Source organism: Protopterus annectens, chromosome 6.part1, assembly GCF_019279795.1.
Source record: "Protopterus annectens isolate FY-2018-M chromosome 6.part1, PAN1.0, whole genome shotgun sequence".
Classification (NCBI taxonomy): Eukaryota; Metazoa; Chordata; order Ceratodontiformes; family Protopteridae; genus Protopterus; species Protopterus annectens.
The window spans coordinates 488,539,619-488,559,170 of record NC_056738.1 but is presented as its reverse complement, the minus strand read 5'-3'; the positions used below and the strand labels follow the sequence as shown (position 1 = coordinate 488,559,170).

General features: G+C 42.0%; 1 protein-coding gene across 1 annotated transcript in view; it reads right to left on the bottom strand.

The window, feature by feature from the left end:
- Positions 1-19,552, bottom strand: part of PIKFYVE (phosphoinositide kinase, FYVE-type zinc finger containing) — a 3,858,188-nt gene that overhangs the window by 748,949 nt on the left and 3,089,687 nt on the right. The window contains 1 exon segment of the mRNA XM_044075403.1: positions 7,944-8,098. Within this exon segment, the coding sequence (XP_043931338.1) occupies positions 7,944-8,098 (155 nt within the window).

The window sequence follows — 19,552 nt, the reverse complement described above, 5'->3', positions numbered from 1 at the left end:
TGGTTGTGATTTGTCTTCTCCACTTTTGGAGGTAGAAGCACCCCATTGCTTAGACCTGTATGAACCTTGCGGCTGGGATCTGTCTCTAGGGCGTCTGGATCTGCCCCTTGAGGTCTGTCTGACACTGGAAAGGACCAATTCTTTTTAGGCCAGTGTCTGCTAAACCTAGGTGGCTGTACTTGTAAAAAATCTTTGACTGTTTGCATAGATTTAGCTTTGTCCTCCATTTTCTTTAACACCTCTTCTGCCTTAAAACCAAACAAGGTATCATGCTGTAATGGTGCATCTAATAATTTAGCTTTGACATGATCAGGCAGATTTTGTTCCTTTAACCAAGCATGCATCCTAATTACAGAACCTGTAACAGCGGCCCTGCAGGAGGCTTCCAGAGAATCAAAACCACATTGCAAAGAATGCTTTCCAACTTGTTCAGCTGCATGCAATAAATCCTGCATTTCTTTGTTTTCTGCACATTCAGAATTTACCAACATTTTCTGTTTAAGCAGTGTCATGACATACTGCTGATATTTAAGCATGTGAAACTGGCAGTTTAAGGCCCTTATAGCCAAGGTAGCAGATATGCAAGTCTTTTTCCCCATCTATCCAGTGCTCTAGAATCTCTGTCAGAGGGGGGGTAGGGTTTTTTGCAGTGGAAGCCTTAACCCTTTTGGGACACTGAGAAATAGTTTCTGGGTCTGCAGCAGGGTTTTTAAAAAAGAATTTATGTGAGACAGGAACCCTGTAGTATCTGTCAGACTTAACTGCAGCTGGAGGTAAGGAGTCAGGGGTCAGACTAGACTGAAAACACATCATCTACAATGTCTAACACAGGTGGAATAGCTAGAGGCCTGTGTTGAGGTAATAGAAGGAAGTCCCTGAGCCTCTTCTTAGATTCTGAAAATTCTTGGCTCTCCCAGTGGAAATGCTCCCTCATGGTATGCAAGGTTTCCCCAAAGGAGTAGTCCTCAGGAGGAGAAGCTGAAGGAATAGACTCTTCAGCATCAGAATCCTCACAGGGGGGAAGAGAATATTCCTGATCAGAAGAGGAATCTGAGGAAATGGAAACCTGATCTGAAGATTCATAGCCTGTCTCTTGCCTAGGCCTCTTTATCAGGAGGGGGATGGGAACACCTGATCAAGGTAATTAAGTCTTCTGCCATTTTGAGCATCTGTTTTTTGGGCATGGAGGCCTGTCCATATGGCTGGTGAACTTGTTTCTTTGCCTTTAAAGGTGCTTTAGTCTTTGCCTTTGAAGCTGTAGTCGGTTTAATGTATAATTGTTTAGGTCTGAAAACACCCTCAGAAGCAGATGCCTGCTCAGAGGCTCCGGACCCATCTGAGGGAATAGTCTCCGAGGCTCCAATACCTTGCATTTCCAGAGGCCTGACCGACTCCACGTGGGAGTCGGTAGCAGCCTGCGACTCTAAAGTAGCAGGCGTCAGGGGCTGCAAAAGCACCTCACTGAGAACAAGCGAATGGTTTAGGAGAAGCTTCGTCGTCAGTCTTGGACCTCGGTTGCCTGCCTTTTTCTTTGCTTTTTTTGTGAACTCCGGTAGTCAGATGGCTATCCGACGACATTGCATAATTAAATCTGCACCCAAAATAGCTTAGTGTAAAATCATACCGATGCTTAATAGTGCGTTGGTTAAATCTAGCGCAAAACCGACAACTTGAAACATCGTGGTCAGGGCCTAGGCAAGGAATACAGTAAGAATGAAAGTCCTTATGAGGTATTTGCTTCCCACAAGAAATGCAATTATTAACTTTTTCTGACATCGGTCTGGAGCAAGAAAAAAGTTTCCCCAATGGGGTACTTAGCTTTTAATGAAGACTTCGGATCTGAAACTCGAACATGAAAATCTCAGGAGTCAGCCGACCGGCACTTGCGAACTGCTTCTGCTTTGGGCACCTTGCGGCAAGAAAGACTGAAAGAAATGGCGTCGGCTGTATCTTTTATACACCTGACGTCAGGGAAGTGGCGACAGCAACCGACGCAGGACCCAAGACTTTGGAATTCAGGCTGACTGAGGGAAACCTGCCAGCAGGATTATCCAAATGTAATGACTGCAACAGTGAAACACGAAGAACATCTGCAGGTTTGTTTGTGTATTGTTCATTTTAGGAAATGTTTGTTTTGCCAAAAGAGGTAAGTTGGCTTGTATTAAGGGTGGGAGTGAACTTGTGTGATTATTTGTCGGCTATGGTTAGTGAAAGAGTTAGGTAAGGGGATGGATTTAGTCTATGTACTAGTATTTGTAGGTTAGGGTCAAACCAAGGATCAGGTATGGGGATACATTTATTATTGTGTGTTTTGTGTATGCAGTTAGTGTCTGAGCTGTCTTGTGTTGTGAAAGTGTTATAGAAAAGAATGTTTTAAGGTTAAGATGTAGAGGTAGGAATAGGGTTAGGGGCATGGTTATAGTTATCCCCGCCCACCTTAGTAATACTTCCAAACTCTAACCCTACACCTTACCATAAGACTACCGCTATTCAGACAAATTGAGTTTGAAAAATCACAAAACAAAAATGTTTCCCTTTTACAATCATTTATATGTTCTGTGCTTTGGGTGTTCAAAATGTTTTTGTGGATTGTAAGTGTTTGAAGCTGTGATGTCTTGAACATTTAACACTGTGTGTGTGTGTGTGTGTGTGTGTGTGTGTGTGTGTGTGTGTGTGTGTGTGTGTAAATAATTGAAGTACACTAACCTTAAATACTGTCCCCTCCATATAAAACATCATGAAATACAGAATTATCTAAGTAAGGAATTTTGAGGAAATTAATGTTTTTGACTTTGTAATGCAATCTGAAGTAATTTTTAATGTTTCTTTTTCCTGCTGTGTTAGTTCATATTTGATATGTATACTGTACTGAGAGTTATACTAAAATTTGCTAGTTTTATTTTGTACATTTCAGTTCATCTAGATAGAATTAGCTGCGTTAGGAAGGTAATGTAATTTTCCACCTATCTAGCTGCAGTTAGTGTTTTATCTTACTTTAAACTTTTCATTCAAATATAAGTGAATTTCATTTCTATGGGTTTAACTTCCATACAGCAGTTATTTAGTATGTATGTGCAATCATGTTTAATTCATGCATGCAATGTTTGAATTTTTTTAGCACTAAAATGATTACATTTACTTTGTTTTACTCGTAATAGATGTGTGTATGCACATAAAAATATAACACAACCAACGAAGTGCAATGGACTCTCCCGGAGGTAAAGGGAGACCAATAAAATATCCAAACTGAAAACAAATGCATAGAAATCCACTTTATTAAAAGTGGCAACTCACAGAACCATGCATTGCAGACCGGTTTACCTCACAATAAGCGTCATCAGTGCAAACTGAAATTGCACAACTTATGAAAGAATTTATAGATTAGTGTCATAATCACCTGGCTAATTCTGGCAACTTAAAATTCATGCCACAGACATAGACATCAGGGAAGCATCAGTGGTCACTACAGCTTTGGGCTGAGAGGGTCAAAAGGGAGACTCCATAAATTCTCTTCTGTCTTCATCCACCAAGATAAATCCTGTCTGCAGCGGTTTGTTAGGAGGACTGGATGGGATACTGGGTGAGTTAACAGTGACCATTGTGATGCCAGGAGGCACTGAAGCAGCCTCATGTGGCACCTCGCAAAAGGGACTAAAGTGAATGCCGCTGCCATGGACCCAAAGAGTTGCAAAACTAGACAAGCAGGAACTTTGTCTTGAGACAGTATCACCTGAAGTTGCAACCTCACCTTTACCAATCTGTGATGAGGAAGGGAAGCCATGCAAGATTTAGTGTTTAGTTTTGTTACGATTAATTATATGTCCTGTGTGGGAGATGGTTGTGAGTTTTCTCTGTTTATTGAAATGCCTAAGAACTTGGCAAGACGTAGAATGGAATCCAAGGATGAAAGCAGTAGATGCCTGGTGGTGGCGCAAAGAGGGATGGGAGCCCAGAACCAAGAAAGACAACCTCGGAACCATGGTTACACCCCACTCTGATGAGCGCCGCTTAGAATAGTAGCAAAGAGTGGACTTCTAACTGCCAGGGCACCAGGAACAGTAGAAGGCACCATGGAAAAAAATCAGAGCCAATTCTGGGATGTCTAAGCCGGCAGCCAAATTTCAGTCCCGTGGGTGTGATGGCTCCAATGGAGCTGAAGAACACAGAGTTGATCCTGGTACCAAGGTGATATCCACTGTCTCTACCAAAGTAGTTGGCAATGGGACTGTCGAAGTAGTGGGCTCCACGACCTGTGGGAAGGTTGAAGGAGGAAAATGTGTGGAAGTCCTGGGAGAGTAAACCTTGGCTCCAGGAAGGTGGGAGATCCGAGGGGGAGCAGGAAGACCTCTGGTTGCCAAGAGCTAATCCACCAGCTCCAAAAGACTCCTGGAGGAATGAATGGACACTCTGAAAAGCGATTCCGATTTGCCGACATAGGGACTTAACTGCTGACCCAAAAGGGGTCTATAGATGGGGAGTATCTAGTCCTGGGGGTACTTAGTATCTCGACCTACAGCACCATTGTCTACTGAACAGAAATTTCTTTGGCAGGGGAAGATGAAACCAAAATATTTGAGGAGACTACTGTCGGTGCCATGGAGGTTGTCGGTACCAAAAACAAGGTTGGCGCCGTAAGAGTCTGGGTAGTCTCAATGATACACAGCACCATGGGGGATTTAACAGGTTTCAATGCCAGAGTAGGAGTTGGTGCAGTCTTAGGAACTTTAGACTTTGGTGCCAATGGATGAGTTGAAACCCGAGACTTTGGGGGTCTTAGATTTGTGTACCTTGGGGGAGGACGATACTGAAAGGCTCCATTTCTTTGACTTTGCCTTGGGGAGATTTAGATGTCTCCACCCCAAAGAGAGTTTCACTAAAAGGGCATTTTATCAATCCCTTAAGAATGTATTTGTTTCATCTCTGTGCAAGAGTACGAGCACAAAAATCCTTGCAGAGTTCACAAGCAGGTTGCATCTCAAGATGAGGGACACCCAAGCAATACACACATGAAAGATGCCCACTGGAACTGGGCACCTTTCTGCCACAGTCCCTACATTGTTTGAACCCTGTGATTCCCTTCTGCTTTCCTGCCATCTTCTAGCCAGACACACACACACCATAAACACTCGTGAAAACAAGTAGTACAGAATAAAGTTTTTTTGTTTTTTTTTTTATACCAGTACTTGAAGATTAACCACAAAAAGGGTAAGAGAAAAAGGGTTGGAGAAAAGGAAATAAGGATACCAGTGATGTCATCAAAGAATTACCAACAGGCAGAGGGAAAGGAGGGGCATATACCAATGATGGCAAGCAGAATACCTAGGCGGCAAGAAAAGGGTAGATACAAATCACTCACAACTAACGAGACTCTTAGAGAGCAAGAAAAAGAAGAAAGGAGCAAAAAGATTAGACAAAATTAGTTATATAATCAAAAAAGTTTAGCACTTAGCTGAGAGCATGGCTGACTCGTCTGATTTTCTACTCTGCACATGGGATCAGAGGTAAAGGGAAAACAGGCAGTATGGGTAGCCTTAGCTTGAGAGTTTTTGGCTGGTGCAAGCTTGATATAATGGCAGAGTTAGTTCTGAGGCTCCAAACTGAACCCAAACAGTCAATAATGAATGCAGCTTGACAACATCAGATTAAATATTTTAAAACGGACAGCATTATATCACACAATTCTACTACATGCATTTGCATAAATACTTTCAGTCATACTTTTGATTCTTGTTCCAAGAGTACTACATTCATGGTTATGTGACATACCCTAGTTCATGCTGTACAAAGTCAGTCAACCATGCCATCAAGTTGCCTGGTCATGCACAGTATTCAACAGAATCTATACTTCCAACTACAATTATTCATTAAGTCCTGGTTTACCTAACACCCCTTAATTATCCAAAGTACTTATTGACTCTGTACCCCTTTACTCAGTCCTCACTAGGCCAGCATGTACCTGTCTAGACACATGCAGCAACTGGACACCCTCCCCCCCGAGATACCTTACTTTAAAAAGATACAAGACCTAAATAACATGTCCTACGTGGACTGACTCATAGCCCTGGCACTATACTCTGTATCCTACAGCCTACTAAGAGGTGACCTGTGTCTGGCATACAAGGCATCCTCTGGAGTCTATATTAAGATAACAAAACGCCGTAAGAGCGAACACCTAAACATCAACAAGCATTCAGTGAAATACATTTCCACGATTCACCAAATACTTAAAGGGCAAATACTTGCCCCACAACCCAACGGAACTAAATTTACCTAAAACAAACCCACCCATGTAGGGGGGCTGCACCCCCCCAACTAAATATACAAACTTAGAGATCGCACTACAGTGGAGAAAAGGGCAAAATTGTGTAGTTAGTCATCTACATCTTTGCCCTGTTTGTATTCAGCAAATCGCAAAAGTGAATTTCGCTGAATACTTGCCGATGTTTAGGTGTTCGCTGTTATGGCATTTCTACGTCATAATATAGATCCCATCCTCTGACCCAATACTGATAGATTTATGGCACATCAGCAAGTCAAATGGCATCAGAAATACTTGGTCTGGGGATCTAAACCTCTTCAGCAACATCAACAGAATGGTTTGGTGGGACAGGTATATCTCAAAGAGGATACTGCTGCTCTGGAATGGTCATCCACATAAAACAAAGTTCATTCCTGTCCATACTGAAGCGCAACTTGGATCCATGGATAGGAAACTGGAGATTTACCACAGCAATGCTTACTGTGCTACAAATGGACTGAGGCAGCTCCTGCATGTTTTATCCGATGTACGAGTCCCCTTAAATTATCAATGGCATGATTCCAGTTATTCTCCTTACAGAAATACATAATTATTAACCATGGGATATGTAAGGCCAATCTCTAACCAAATGGGATAGGTTAACTTGAGCACAAAAAGTGAAACTGGCTAGGCTTAAAATGGCTCATAATTCTAGCTAACCTAGTACTTACCTCTGAACTTATTTCCTTATTAAGCAGTGCATTCCATTTAGATTTCTGCAAGCAATCCATTACAAGCTGTCAGTTCCTACAAATGCAAAGATTGCATGCTGATGCAGCAGTGTGTGTATGCATGAAGGACATTTATTTACTGTTTCCTGAAAAGGAAGAATTGTCCTATATAAAAGGCACTGCATCTACATATCACCATATAAATGGCTCACTATGAGTAACAAGTGATTAACTTCCTAATTTCATATTGTACCATCTTATATACTGAAATGCAGTTACCACAAACTTCTCTAGTCTTAATTCATACTTCTTTTTCCCAAGGATGTCCACTGGGTTGCAAAATGTTTGTGTTTCTCAACAAGCATGGGTATCTACCCTTTTAGTTTTTCAATGCAACTCCATATCCTTTACATTGTACATAATTAAATATCAAAATAAGTATCCTAAACTAGTCATGCTGAATTCCTCTTTAACTATTAAAAGTGCAACTGAATTAGCACTACCCAACTGATCATTCACCTGTGGTGGCAATGGCTGCCGTTTCCAATGACCGACCAAAAGCAAGTTCACTAACAAAGCAAACATTCACTTAACCTGCAATAATATGAAACTTGGGAGTTAATAACAAACAGCAGTGTGGTTAGAGAACTATATTCTCTTTTGTATTAGATGCCAATGAACTATAGCTTGGGGATGACTGATGACAGTGTTTACAACACTCTTCTGATTTTACGTATCCAGGAGTAATACTCACAGTTAAGAGGAGAGTCTTAACCAAACACAACTTGACAGAGAGAGCCATAAAATATCCCAAACAATTAGGAATATCTTCAGGCAGTACCATTACTAATAGAATAATAAAGAATTTCACTTGCTGCCAGATTCACTGAAAACTGGATGCTTCACCTTAGCTGAGTATGTCTGAGAAAACTGGCTAAAAATTGAAAACTGATTAATGCAGTACATTTTCAGACCTGTTATTCCAAGCCTGCAGCAGTTCACATAGACTTTGTTTCTTTGCAGTGACGGACTCAACAGTAGACTGAAGCTGATGCTGAGCATCCATTTGCACAGAGAAAAGCCTCGTCTGGGTCTTCTCAATCCAATTTCGAAAATCCACTTCCTCAATCTACAACATAAAAAAGAGCAAAGTTCTCATATACCTGATGGCACAAAAAAAAAGAAGTTATGTACTCACCATAGCATTCTATTTGTGTTGTCCATTTTCATTCTTCCTCAACTGATGGGTTCGGATCCGACTCATCCATTGCTAAAGCTTATGGCAACCAAAAACTCTTGAGCTTCTCCCTTACCCATAATGCACCAACCCCAATTACCTCAGATCTTGTCTGCTGCCTTAGTAGAAAGTAAAATATAGATATTGTTATTATTATTATTATTATTATTATTATTATTATTATGAAGCCAAATCTGGAGCTTATATAAAAAATAAGGACATATACAGGTCCATTAAGCACTTATTCTTCCAGAAACCTTAAGGATGGGGGTTGGTGGGAGGGGAGTTGAGGAAAAATGAAAATGGACAACAGAGATGGAATGTTATGGTAAGTACATAACGTCTTTATCTGATGATGTCAATTTTCAGTCTGTCCTCAACTGATGGGACAGAATCTCTACCTACCCAATTTCCAGAGAGAACTAAAGAAAGGATATTCCTGAGCACCACAGAACCAAAACATGCCCTTCCTCCGGACCAGATCTAATTTGTAATGAGCAATAAAGCTATGGAGAGTAGCCAAAGTAGCTGTTGCACAAATGTCATCCATGGATAATCTGAAGTGAAAATTGAGGAAGTTGCCATGGATCTGGTGGAGTGGGCTTGAACAAGATTTGTCAAAGCAATGCCCAATTTCTTTTACACAAAGGAAATGCAATTTGTTATCCATCTAGATAGAGTAACTTTGGTAACTGGTTTACCCAATGTTGGTTCTGCATATGAAAGAAACAATTCATCAGAACTTCTGATGTTTTTTTGTCCTATGTAAGAAAACACACAGCTATGAACATCCAATAAATGTAACATGTATTCTTGTTTGCTAGAAAACTTGGGAAATAATACTGGCAAATTAATCTATTGATTTATATTGGATTGTGACACCACCTTTGGAAGAAATGACAGCTTGGTACGCAAAGTAACTCTGCCTTTGTGGAAAGTCAAGTATGAAGTTTTTAAGCACAATGGCTGGATCTCAAAACTTCTTCTGGCCGAAGTAATGGCCACCAAGAAAATCTTCCATGAAAGATATCAGAGTTCGCATGTAGCTGAGGGTTCAAAGGGAGATTGTGTAAGAGATTGCTGCACGAGGTTTAGGTCCCAAAGGAGGGTAGGATCTTTAAAGGGTGACCTTAAGAGTAGAGTGCCTTTCAAAAAAGCTTTGCTCAACTTATAGGACACTACAGAAGAACCACTTATACCAACATGAAAATTCGAAATAGTTGCTAATTGAACTGTAACAATAAAAGAACTAGCTCCCTTCTGCAAAAATATGCATTAGAAATTCCAAGATATTGTGAATTGGGGCTGAGAAAAGTTCAATATTACATTTATGAGCCCAAAGAACAAATCACTTCCATTTGCTGGAATATAGGCTTTCTGATTAAAGGTTTATGGCAGGACAAAAGAATAAGGAGCAATGAGGATGACCTTGCTCTTTAACTTTACAGAGGTATCAGAAGAGGAGATTTCAATTCCCTGGAAGAAGCCTTGGGTTTTGGTACTGGCCTTCCCTGTGGAAAGAGATGCTGAAGCTCTGAGTGCTGAGACATCATGGTAGAGGACTAAGGATCCTAGGGGGAAGGATCCGTCAGAACTGTTGAGGCAGAAAATGCTCTTTATTCATCCTTGAAGGCAGAGAGGCTTGGAAAGAGAGAGGTTGGTAGATCCTAGAAGACAAGCTTCTGAATTGTAGGCCTCCCCTACTCCATGGGCAAATCCTCCAAGGTGGAGGCCAGAGCTGAGCTATCCAGTGCCAAGGCTCCGAGGTGCAGAGATGGCTGCAAAAGCTTCAGAGTCAAATGCAACACCTCGGATCTGGTGCTTCCTTGGTGTGTGCAGGCACAGTTGGTCTTTCTGGTTTTGTTAGAGATGGTACCCTGTCATGAACCAGATCCAGAGATGGGGAGTACCTTGTTCTGGGTAGGAATGTGGTAGTTTGAAGGTCAGGTTCAGTTTGCAGAGGATCCGACGAAGTCAGAACCAAGAGCTTAGACTTCATCACATCCAGTAGAGGAAGGGTCGAATCTGATAATTTTTCCTTAGCACTATCTTGCACTTTTGCCTTCTTTGGATCTGGGGTTGAGAACAGGTCCTTATGAGACCTCTTCCTCGAAGAGTCCATAACTGAAGAGAAGGAAGATGGCTTAAGACAATTGGATTTTTTAATTTTAGCATTTTTTGAATTAGAAGATGATGAACCCTCTGATATAGCTTCCCCAAAAGAGGAAGGAAGAAAACCTTTCAGGATAAGCTTATTTTTGCGTTCCAGTAATGCATAAGGATTAAAACCATGACAAATCGAGCAATCCTCTTGTAAATGGAGGGGCCCCAAACAGTATACACAAAGTGTATGGGCATCAGAAATTAGCAGCTTGTGTCCAAAATTTGTAAATTTTTTAAAGCTTGCCAGTTTATCTGCTATTGCTCACCAAAGGGAAGGGAAATACTAACAATAGTATCTAAGAGGTACAGAAAAAAATTGTACGATAGAATAAAATAGAAGAAATGACAGGAAATTTAAAACAAAGGTGAGGGATAGAAATATAGAGAATTTTTTGAAGAAAAAATGTTAACTATATCACACTTATCCAGCTAGAGCTCGAGTGAGATGGAAGACCGTATCTTTTGACTCAAGTGGCAAACAAGATCTGAGGTAATTGGGGATGGTGCATTATGGGTAAGGAAGAAGCTAGAGAGTTTTTGGTTGCCACTAGTTTTAGCAACAGCCAAGTCAGATCCGAGGGATCAGATCCAAACCCATCAGCTGAAGACAGAATGAAAACTGACAACATCAGATCTAATTTTAATTAATTTACTATTTTAAACAGTAACAGTATACTAAAAAGCAGTATTTTTTCATGCAGTCAAAATTATAAAATACACCTTAAGCACTGTTACTCTTTATGGAAATATATTAAAAGAGGCCTTATATTGCTATGCCTTCCCATTTTAACAATAATGTCACAAAGAAATATATCATTAAACAGTTGATCATAGGTTAAATAGGACTCCAGTCTTTTCTAAGCATTTATAAGCAAAACACTACTATACAAATATCAGATGAAATATCTTGTTTCTAAATATCACATGCATGATGCTAATAAAGTTCCCATTCTATTATTAACATATGGGAACATTTAAAGTTTAAGAAAGTCCTAAATGTCAATGAAGCACATGACTCTGAATGGCAGAGTGGGTAGACTAATGCACTTATGTCCTTCAGAGATTACCAACAATCACAACTTTATTTTTTTTTTAATTTTAAATGCTCAAATCAAGACTCAAATGACAATATTAATACAACACAAATACTTAGCCTACAGCAAAACAAACTTAAATATAGTGCTGATGGCCCACTCAAGTTCAGTTCTGAGATGCTAACCTACTAAGTCACTTTTTCCCCCGGGCATTCAGGATCCTGTCATTCCTGAATGCAAAAGACTCCTATTAATAAGTAGAGGTTAACACAGTCAATGCTGTATTTTTGCCTGTGTGTTCTCCTAAAGTCTTCTATGTGAATGAAATTCCGAAGATGTTTAAACACATTCTACTGAGGATTTGTAAGTTTAAAGAAAATAAATACAAGTGTATTCGAATGCAAGTGAATTCAAATAAATGGAAGCATGAAAATAAGAAGTTATGTACTCACCATAACATTCCATGTGAGTTGTTCCATCTCGCCTTCATTCTTCACTGATGGGTTCGGAGCCGATCCATCGGCTCCGACATGGCTGTTAGCAAAGCTGAAGGTTTACCAGTAGCTCGAGACCAAGCCCCTTATCCCATGATGCACTGCCGGAATTACCTCAGATCTTGTTTGCTGCGTGTACCATATCCCTCTAAGAGAACAACTCTCCCAAGAGAAAAAGATTGAATAACCACGATGAGACCAGCCTCTAGGTCAACTATCAGCCAGGTGAAGGATGAAGGGAGGGACGTGAGAATGAAGGTGAGATGGAACAACTCACATGGAACGTTATAGTGAGTACATAACTTCTTAATGTGAAGTTGTTCAATCTCGCCATTCATTCTTCACTGATGGATAGCGTCCCTAGCACCCTCAATCTCGGGTGGCTCATGTGAGTCCATTCTTCAGGACCGTAAACCCAAAGGAAGCCCTGTCCCTGGAGGCCTTATCAACTCTGTAATGAGTGATAAAGGTATAAGGTTTAGACCAAGTGGCTGCAGCACAAATGTTATCAAGGGGTAATTTGGCTTGAAATGGAGAAAATGTAGAAACTGCTCTGGTAGAATGAGCTTTAATCGTGTGTAGTAAGGGCATAATAGCAACTGAATAAACAAAAGTGATACAATCAGATAGCCATTTAGAAAGTGTTGTTTTAGCCACTGGTCTACCCTTTCTGGCTTCAGAGAAAGACACAAAGAGCTGGTCTGATATTCTAACATCTTTTGTTCTGTCCAAATAATATCTGAGCTGTCTGTGAACGTCAAGTTTGTGCAGCATGTACTCTAATTTGTTGGAATGGTTAGGGAAGAAGACTGGCAACTCAATGACTTGGTTGATTTTGGGTTCAGAACAAACTTTAGGTAAAAAAGAGGGGTTTGGCCAAAAAGATACTCTATCAGCATGAAAAATCAAATAAGGAGGGCTGATAGATAAGGCTTGAAGTTCTGACACTCTGCGGGCATAAGTAATAGCCACCAGAAATATGGTTTTCCATGATAAAAATTTGAGATCACAAGATGATGCTGGTTCAAAAGGGGGAAGAATTATACGAGACAGCATAAAGTTTAGATTCCAAGGAGAATAAGGAGTTTTCACTGGAGGCCTCATGTGGAAGGTTCCTTTGAGAAAAGCCTTGGACAACTTGTGGGACATTATGTTTAGCCAGTCCACTCAGAGATGAAAGTTAGCTATAGCAGCCAACTGGACCCGAACTGTAGCAGCTGCAGCTCCTTCATTAAAAATCATAGTCAAGAATTCTAAAATGGACGTCAAAGGGGCTTAAACAGGATCAATGTTCTGCTTAGAAGCCCATATGGAAAATCTCTTCCACTTACTAAGATATAGTCTTTTGGCGGATGGCTTATGAGACAAGAGGATCTGTCTTGTCTCATCAGACAGATCATGAAGTCTGGCTATGAGGGGAAGTGGAGCAGGCAAGCTGTAAGCTTCAATGACTGCAATGAAGGATGGAGGTCCCCCAACAGATGTGTCAGAAGGTCTGGAACTGGGTCCAGAATCCATGGATCCTCCAACAGATGATGATGAAGAAATGGGAACCAAATCTGCTGAGGCCATTAAGGGGCTATGAGGATGATAGTCCTTCCCAGCAACAATGCTTTCTGTAGAAGTCTGGGTATAAGAGGGATTGGAGGGAATGCATAGAGGAGACCTGGGGGCCAATCATGTACAAGTGCGTCTCTCGGGGGTTATTCCAGAGGGGGAATCAGGGCAAAGTAACTTCTGCATTTCGTGTTGACAGGACTGGCAAAAAGATCACAGCAAGGCTGGCCCCATTTCCGGAAAATCCTGTCCGCAATCTCTAGTTTGAGGGACCACTCGTGTGGCAACAAAATTGCCCTGCTCAGTTTGTCTATCACGTTGGATCTCCCCGGGATATGCGTTGCCAACAGAAAGTACTGGCAGGAGACAGCCCACTGTCAAACTCTGAGGGCTTCTCAGCAAAGGGGGTAAGACTTGGTCCCGCCTTGCTTGTTCAAGTACCAGACTACCGACATGTCTGTCTGAATTGCAATCGTCCCTAGAGGACAAGAGTCCTGAAAGTACTGCAACGCCAGAAGTATTGCTCTCATCTCTAGAACATTGATATGCAGGTGTGACTCTTGAGCCGTCCATGTGCCTTGGGCGGTCATTCCCTGAAAATGCCCCCCCCCACCCTATCAGGGAAGCGTACATGGTCACAGCGGCTACTAGAGGGGGTAGAACAAAGGGACGTCCTATAGTTACATGAAGAGACATCAACCACCACTGGAGATCTCTCTTGCAAGAGTTTGTAATCAAAATCATATTACTCATTGGAAGTTCCTGATAGGACCATTGGGTGAACAGCAGCCATTGAGGAATCCGCATATGCATCCTTGCTAATGGTATGGCCAAGATCACTGCAGCCATCAAACCTAATACTTTTAAGACTTCTGTGGCTGGTGCTCTGTCCTTCAACACTAATGAGCTGACATGCTGGAGAAGGAGAAAGACCCTCTCGATTGGTAGTCGTAAAGTGGTGGTTGAGGTGTCTAACTCTGTCCCTATAAAGACAATATGCTGCGATGGTGACAAGGCAGATTTTTCTGAGTTGATTGTCCTGTCTAAGTGATGGCAGAGTTTCAGAGTGTATTCCCTTGCCTGAATCAGTTGATGCCTGGTGGTGGAGGTAAGCAGCCAATCATCTAGGTACAGAAACACCTGGAATCCTAGATGCCTCAGATGAGCCGTGACCACTGCCATGCATTTGAACACTCTGGGGGCTGTAGTGAGACCAAAGGGCAGGGCTCAAAATTGATAATGATTGGCTCCCAGCCAGAAACGCAAATGATCTCTGGATGGCCTGGCCATTTTTATGTGGTAGTACACATCCTTGAGATCTATCGAGCACATCCAATTGTCTCACCCTAAAAAGGGAAGTATTGACTGTAGCATGACCATCTGGAACTTCTCTTTCTTTACAAATTGGTTGAGTCTGCTGAGGTCCAAAATAGGTCTCCAGTCCCCTGTTTTCTTTGGAACCAAAAAGAATCTTGAGTAAGTTCCGGATCCTATTTGATCTGCTGGGACTGGCTGGATGACTCTTGTTTCTAGCAACTTGCAGACTTCTATAGTTGCTTATTCCCTGTAACTGGGTGGAACGTCTGGGATTTTCCTTGGGGGCATGGGTTGGGTGAAGAATGGTATGAAATACCCTCTGGAAATAATACTTTGTACCCAGCTGTCATTTGTTATATCCTGCCAGGCATCTGGGTACAAAGATAAGTGACCCCTGACTGCCTCCAGAGCAGGTCAGTCAGGTCTCCCTTCAGGAGCATTAATAGGGTTGACCAGAGAAGTGATCTCTATCACCCTGGTGTTGCGGACCCCCTCTGCCACATGAGGGCAGCATCTTCCATCGTTACCCTCTCCTCTGCCCCTAGAAGGGGGTTGACCACATGTGTCCTGAAAGGCTCCTTGGGCTTTTCGGAACCACATTTTCCCTCCCCGTTGGCCTTTGGGGTAAGGCCGAGTAGGGGTGGAAAAACAGACTCCAATGGCAGACAGAGTCTTTCCCTCCTGCTCACACCTGGTGAGAGTTTCCTTCCCTTTGGGCCCAAAGAGAGATGAGCTATCAAAAGGGGTGTTGACAAATGAAGACTTAAAGGGCTCCTTGAAGGAACACAAGCGCATCCAGGAATGTTGTCTTAGTGCAACTCCTGTACCTACTGCCCTACTCATCCCATTAGCTGCATATGATATGAGATGCATGGACGAGTTCACGATGGAATTTAGGGTAGCGAGCTGGGCGGCACCTTTGTCAGAAGCCCCTGCAGATACAGTACCCTGAAGAGCATCTCCCAACTCCTTAAGGAGATCTCTTTGCAGTCTGGTGAAGTGGGTCAAATAGTTCTGGGATTGAAGTGTAAAAGTCGCTGAACTAAACATGTGTTTCCCATATCGGTCCATGATTCTGGACTCTCTGTTAGGAGGATGGATCAACAAGGAAGTCTCAGACATTTCCTTCTTGGTGGCCGCCGCCACCACCATGGCATCAACAGGGACTCCCTTGGATAAAAAGTCTTTATCTATGGGGGCAGAAATGAACTTGTTGGACCTCCAAGGGACAGGCTCCATGGATTCCGGTGACTCCCACGCCCTTCGAGAGACCAGCTCCATGAGCTCATCGAAGGGCGGAGACATCCAAGAAGTGGAAGGTTTGAGACCCAAAAGCCTTCAGGAGGAACTGACCTGTCCTCAGTAGGGCGTTTGGACTGCCAATCACCCCTCTGCCTAAGGATCTTGAGCATCTCTGCAAAGGAGATATCCTCAGAGGGGGATCGTGGGGACCCTTCTGACTCATCCAAGTCAGTGTCAGATGTCAAAGACTCCTCTGGGGAGGTCTCGGAAGAGCAAGGAGTGCCCTGTGGGGCTAGCTGAGGTTCAAGGTCTCTACGCTTGGTCTGGACGATGGAGGCAGAAGCAGACACAGGCGCTTTGGGGGAAGAAGAGACTAGACCTGTTGACAAGGATGTCTTTTGGGACAAGGCTCTCCTCATGGCTTCGAAAGCATCACGGCTCCGATGAGGAGTCGACGGACCCGAGAGAACCTCCATCCCCTCCTGCACCAAGGCCATGGGCTCTGAGCCAGAGGTAGGAGCCGAGCTCATCCGAACAGAGGCCCCGAGAGGAAGAGTCAGCACCTAGAGTCCCCGGTCGGCACCGAGAACGTCAGAGTAGATGGAACCGATGACACAAGAGCAGGTCTCGGCTCCAAAGGCTCCATGAACAGCAGGTCAGCCCCCTCCGGCTCCAAAGGTCCGGTACAACTTGGTGGAGGAGCAGTCAAATCCGGGATGGTGGTCTTCGGTTCCGACACTGGGGTCCATATCCAAATCCGAGAGGCTGAAAGAAGATCTAGAGAAGTGCACCGAAGGTGCCGATTGGAGGAGTGGAGATACAGGTCTCTCAGAGACTGACTTCAAAACTGTGGGCTGGCTCTGAAATGAAGTGACACTCAGCTCCGAGAGCTGTGGAGCCGAAGTCCCAGAATCCTCCACTTTCTTAGACTTTTTAGATGCCTTGGAGTCGCAAGAGGATTTTGACGATTTAGAGGATTTGCTGGCCCCATCCTGGACAGTCAAAGCTTCAGTAAAAGGATGCTTCAGCAAACCTCGATCCACAAGCTTCCTTTTCCTCTCTAAAAGAACCCTTGAAGAAAAGGAATGGCAAATGCTGCAGGACTCCTGCAAGTGCACCACACCCAAACAATACACACACTGAACATGCCCATCTATGAGAGACATCTTTTGCCCGCAGTCTGGACATTTTTTTAATCCAGACTTTGGGTGCTTGTCTTTTTCCTCAGACATATTAATAAGGAGCTAGGCTTAACTATATAATCAATGCACAGACTATACTGTCTAATACAGCCTAGAAGTTATAACTATCCTAGGCTCAAGATAACACTTCTAAATAATAAACACAGTCTAACAATTGCCCGGAGAAAAATGAGGCCAACAGTTTAATACAGCCTAAAAGTTAAAACTATCCTTAGGTTCAAGATAATACTTTTAAATACGAAACACACTTGAACAATGGCCTGGGAAAAAAAGAGGCCAACTCTACTGAATGTTTAACAGCACACTATCAACACTATGAAAAATATAACGCACACTACTTATATATACAGATGCAAAACTATGGTAATGGAAGGAAACACACACACACACACTGAATAGGCCTAACACAAGGCCGCTACAAATATGCTAAACTATGAAGAACCAAGGGAATAGGTCTAGAGAGACAACTACAGGAGCTAAATATATAACTAATCCACCTATAAAAGTTAAAGAAGTTTTGAAAAAAAACTTGTGAAAAGCGATTTTTGTGTTAAAAAAGGCTCGAGCGAACTGGAACCACTGAGATCCGTGCTGCGGCAAACTAGATCTGAGGTAATTCCAGCAGTACATCACGGGATAAGGTGCTTGGTCTCGAGCTACTGGTAAACCTTGAGCTTTGCTAATGGCTACGTCGGAGCCAATGGATCGGCTCCAAACCCATCAGTGAAGAATAAACAGCAAGATTGAACAACTGCACATTGGTCATTACAGAAGGATATGAGGAAAACTTCCTGAAAAACTACATTTAGAAAACAAACACATGAACAACTTAAATTTATTTGAATTCAACAACTCTTAATGGGTCTATTTAAATCCAGAGTTAAGGTGATGGCTAACCTGCTGAGAAATGCTTGCATGGTTGAAACCAACAAATATATTTTACTGTGGTAAAGCAATTTTATTATAAAGGAAATCTGTATCAAAAGTGAAATTGCATTCAAATGCACCATACCTCCAAAATGAAATCAGCTACTTACTAGCCAGCTTCAAAAACTGGGAGACATATTTGTATGCAAAAAGGCATAAACACATATCTAATCTACTTGGATCCTTGACTTGTTTATATGAAGAAACCAGACACCTTCTCTCACTCACAAAGTCCTATATCATATTTTACAATCATGTAAAATACATATGGATTACTTTTTCTATGCGCTTACTCATTTAATCCCCTTCCTGTCTTCCCACCTATTTTATCATTCGCTTCCATTCTATCCCTTTTACCGTATCTACTCCTACATAAATTATTAAATGATGTAACAAATACTTATCAACCCTAGTAATAGTTTCCATAGTCTGTTTCCTAACAAGATTTCACAAATTGTTGCAGCACTGGTAACTATACGCACACAAAACAGTCATACAGATATTTTACAAAGTGTGCCACCACCCAAAATATTTTGAAAACACAAGTCACACTAGCTGCTTGACTTTACAGCATTCATGCTTTGAAGACAAACAACCTCAATCAATGCTGACAATACTGTATTTTCCATAAATTTTGCTTGTAAAGGAAGGTTGCTGTCTCCCTTAACCCCCCCCCCCTTTAGAACTAGTTGTGGAGGTGCAGTCCACCACTAAAAATGGAATTAATAGAGACTATACTTTGCACATTTGGTTGTAGCGATACAACACAAACTTAAGTTATGTTACCTGCTGATGATAGTGGTATAGTAAAATAAACACCCTTCATATTGTTTTTACTGGAGTAACACACAAAGAAATAACAAGTGCTATGCAGAAGAATGGGTTTCCAGTCAACCAATTTATGTTTCCAAGTAAAGGATTTCAAGAGATTCACCTTGTGTAGAGCAAAGAGAGTTTGAGAGGTGAATTCTCACACCCATTTTAATAACTTATAACAAATAATCATAACCAGAGACACAATCATATCTCATTGTACAGCATGGAGGGTTATCTGTCATCATGTACTACTAGTTGTAGACAAGAGAGAGAATAGGAGCATATGGCGTTTTACAGTCTTGATAGCCATAACACAGTTAAAGTTGCTTACTCAGATGGCCAACCATTTTAAAAGCTGTCAAACTTCACCCTATCACACATTTTTCTTCTTTTTCTGCGTCTCAATGCAAAGTGTATTACCACTTTTAAAGCTGTAAAAAAACCTTCTGGGTTTGTGTTGTGGTGACTGCAGAATATGTTTCAGCATGCAACCTGGTCATAACAGCATTCCTGGTTGCTTAACAAAAGCTGTTATAAACTGTTGAAGGCTATTCTAATCATGTCGTATGTTGTAGCACTGGACACCTAGCTTAA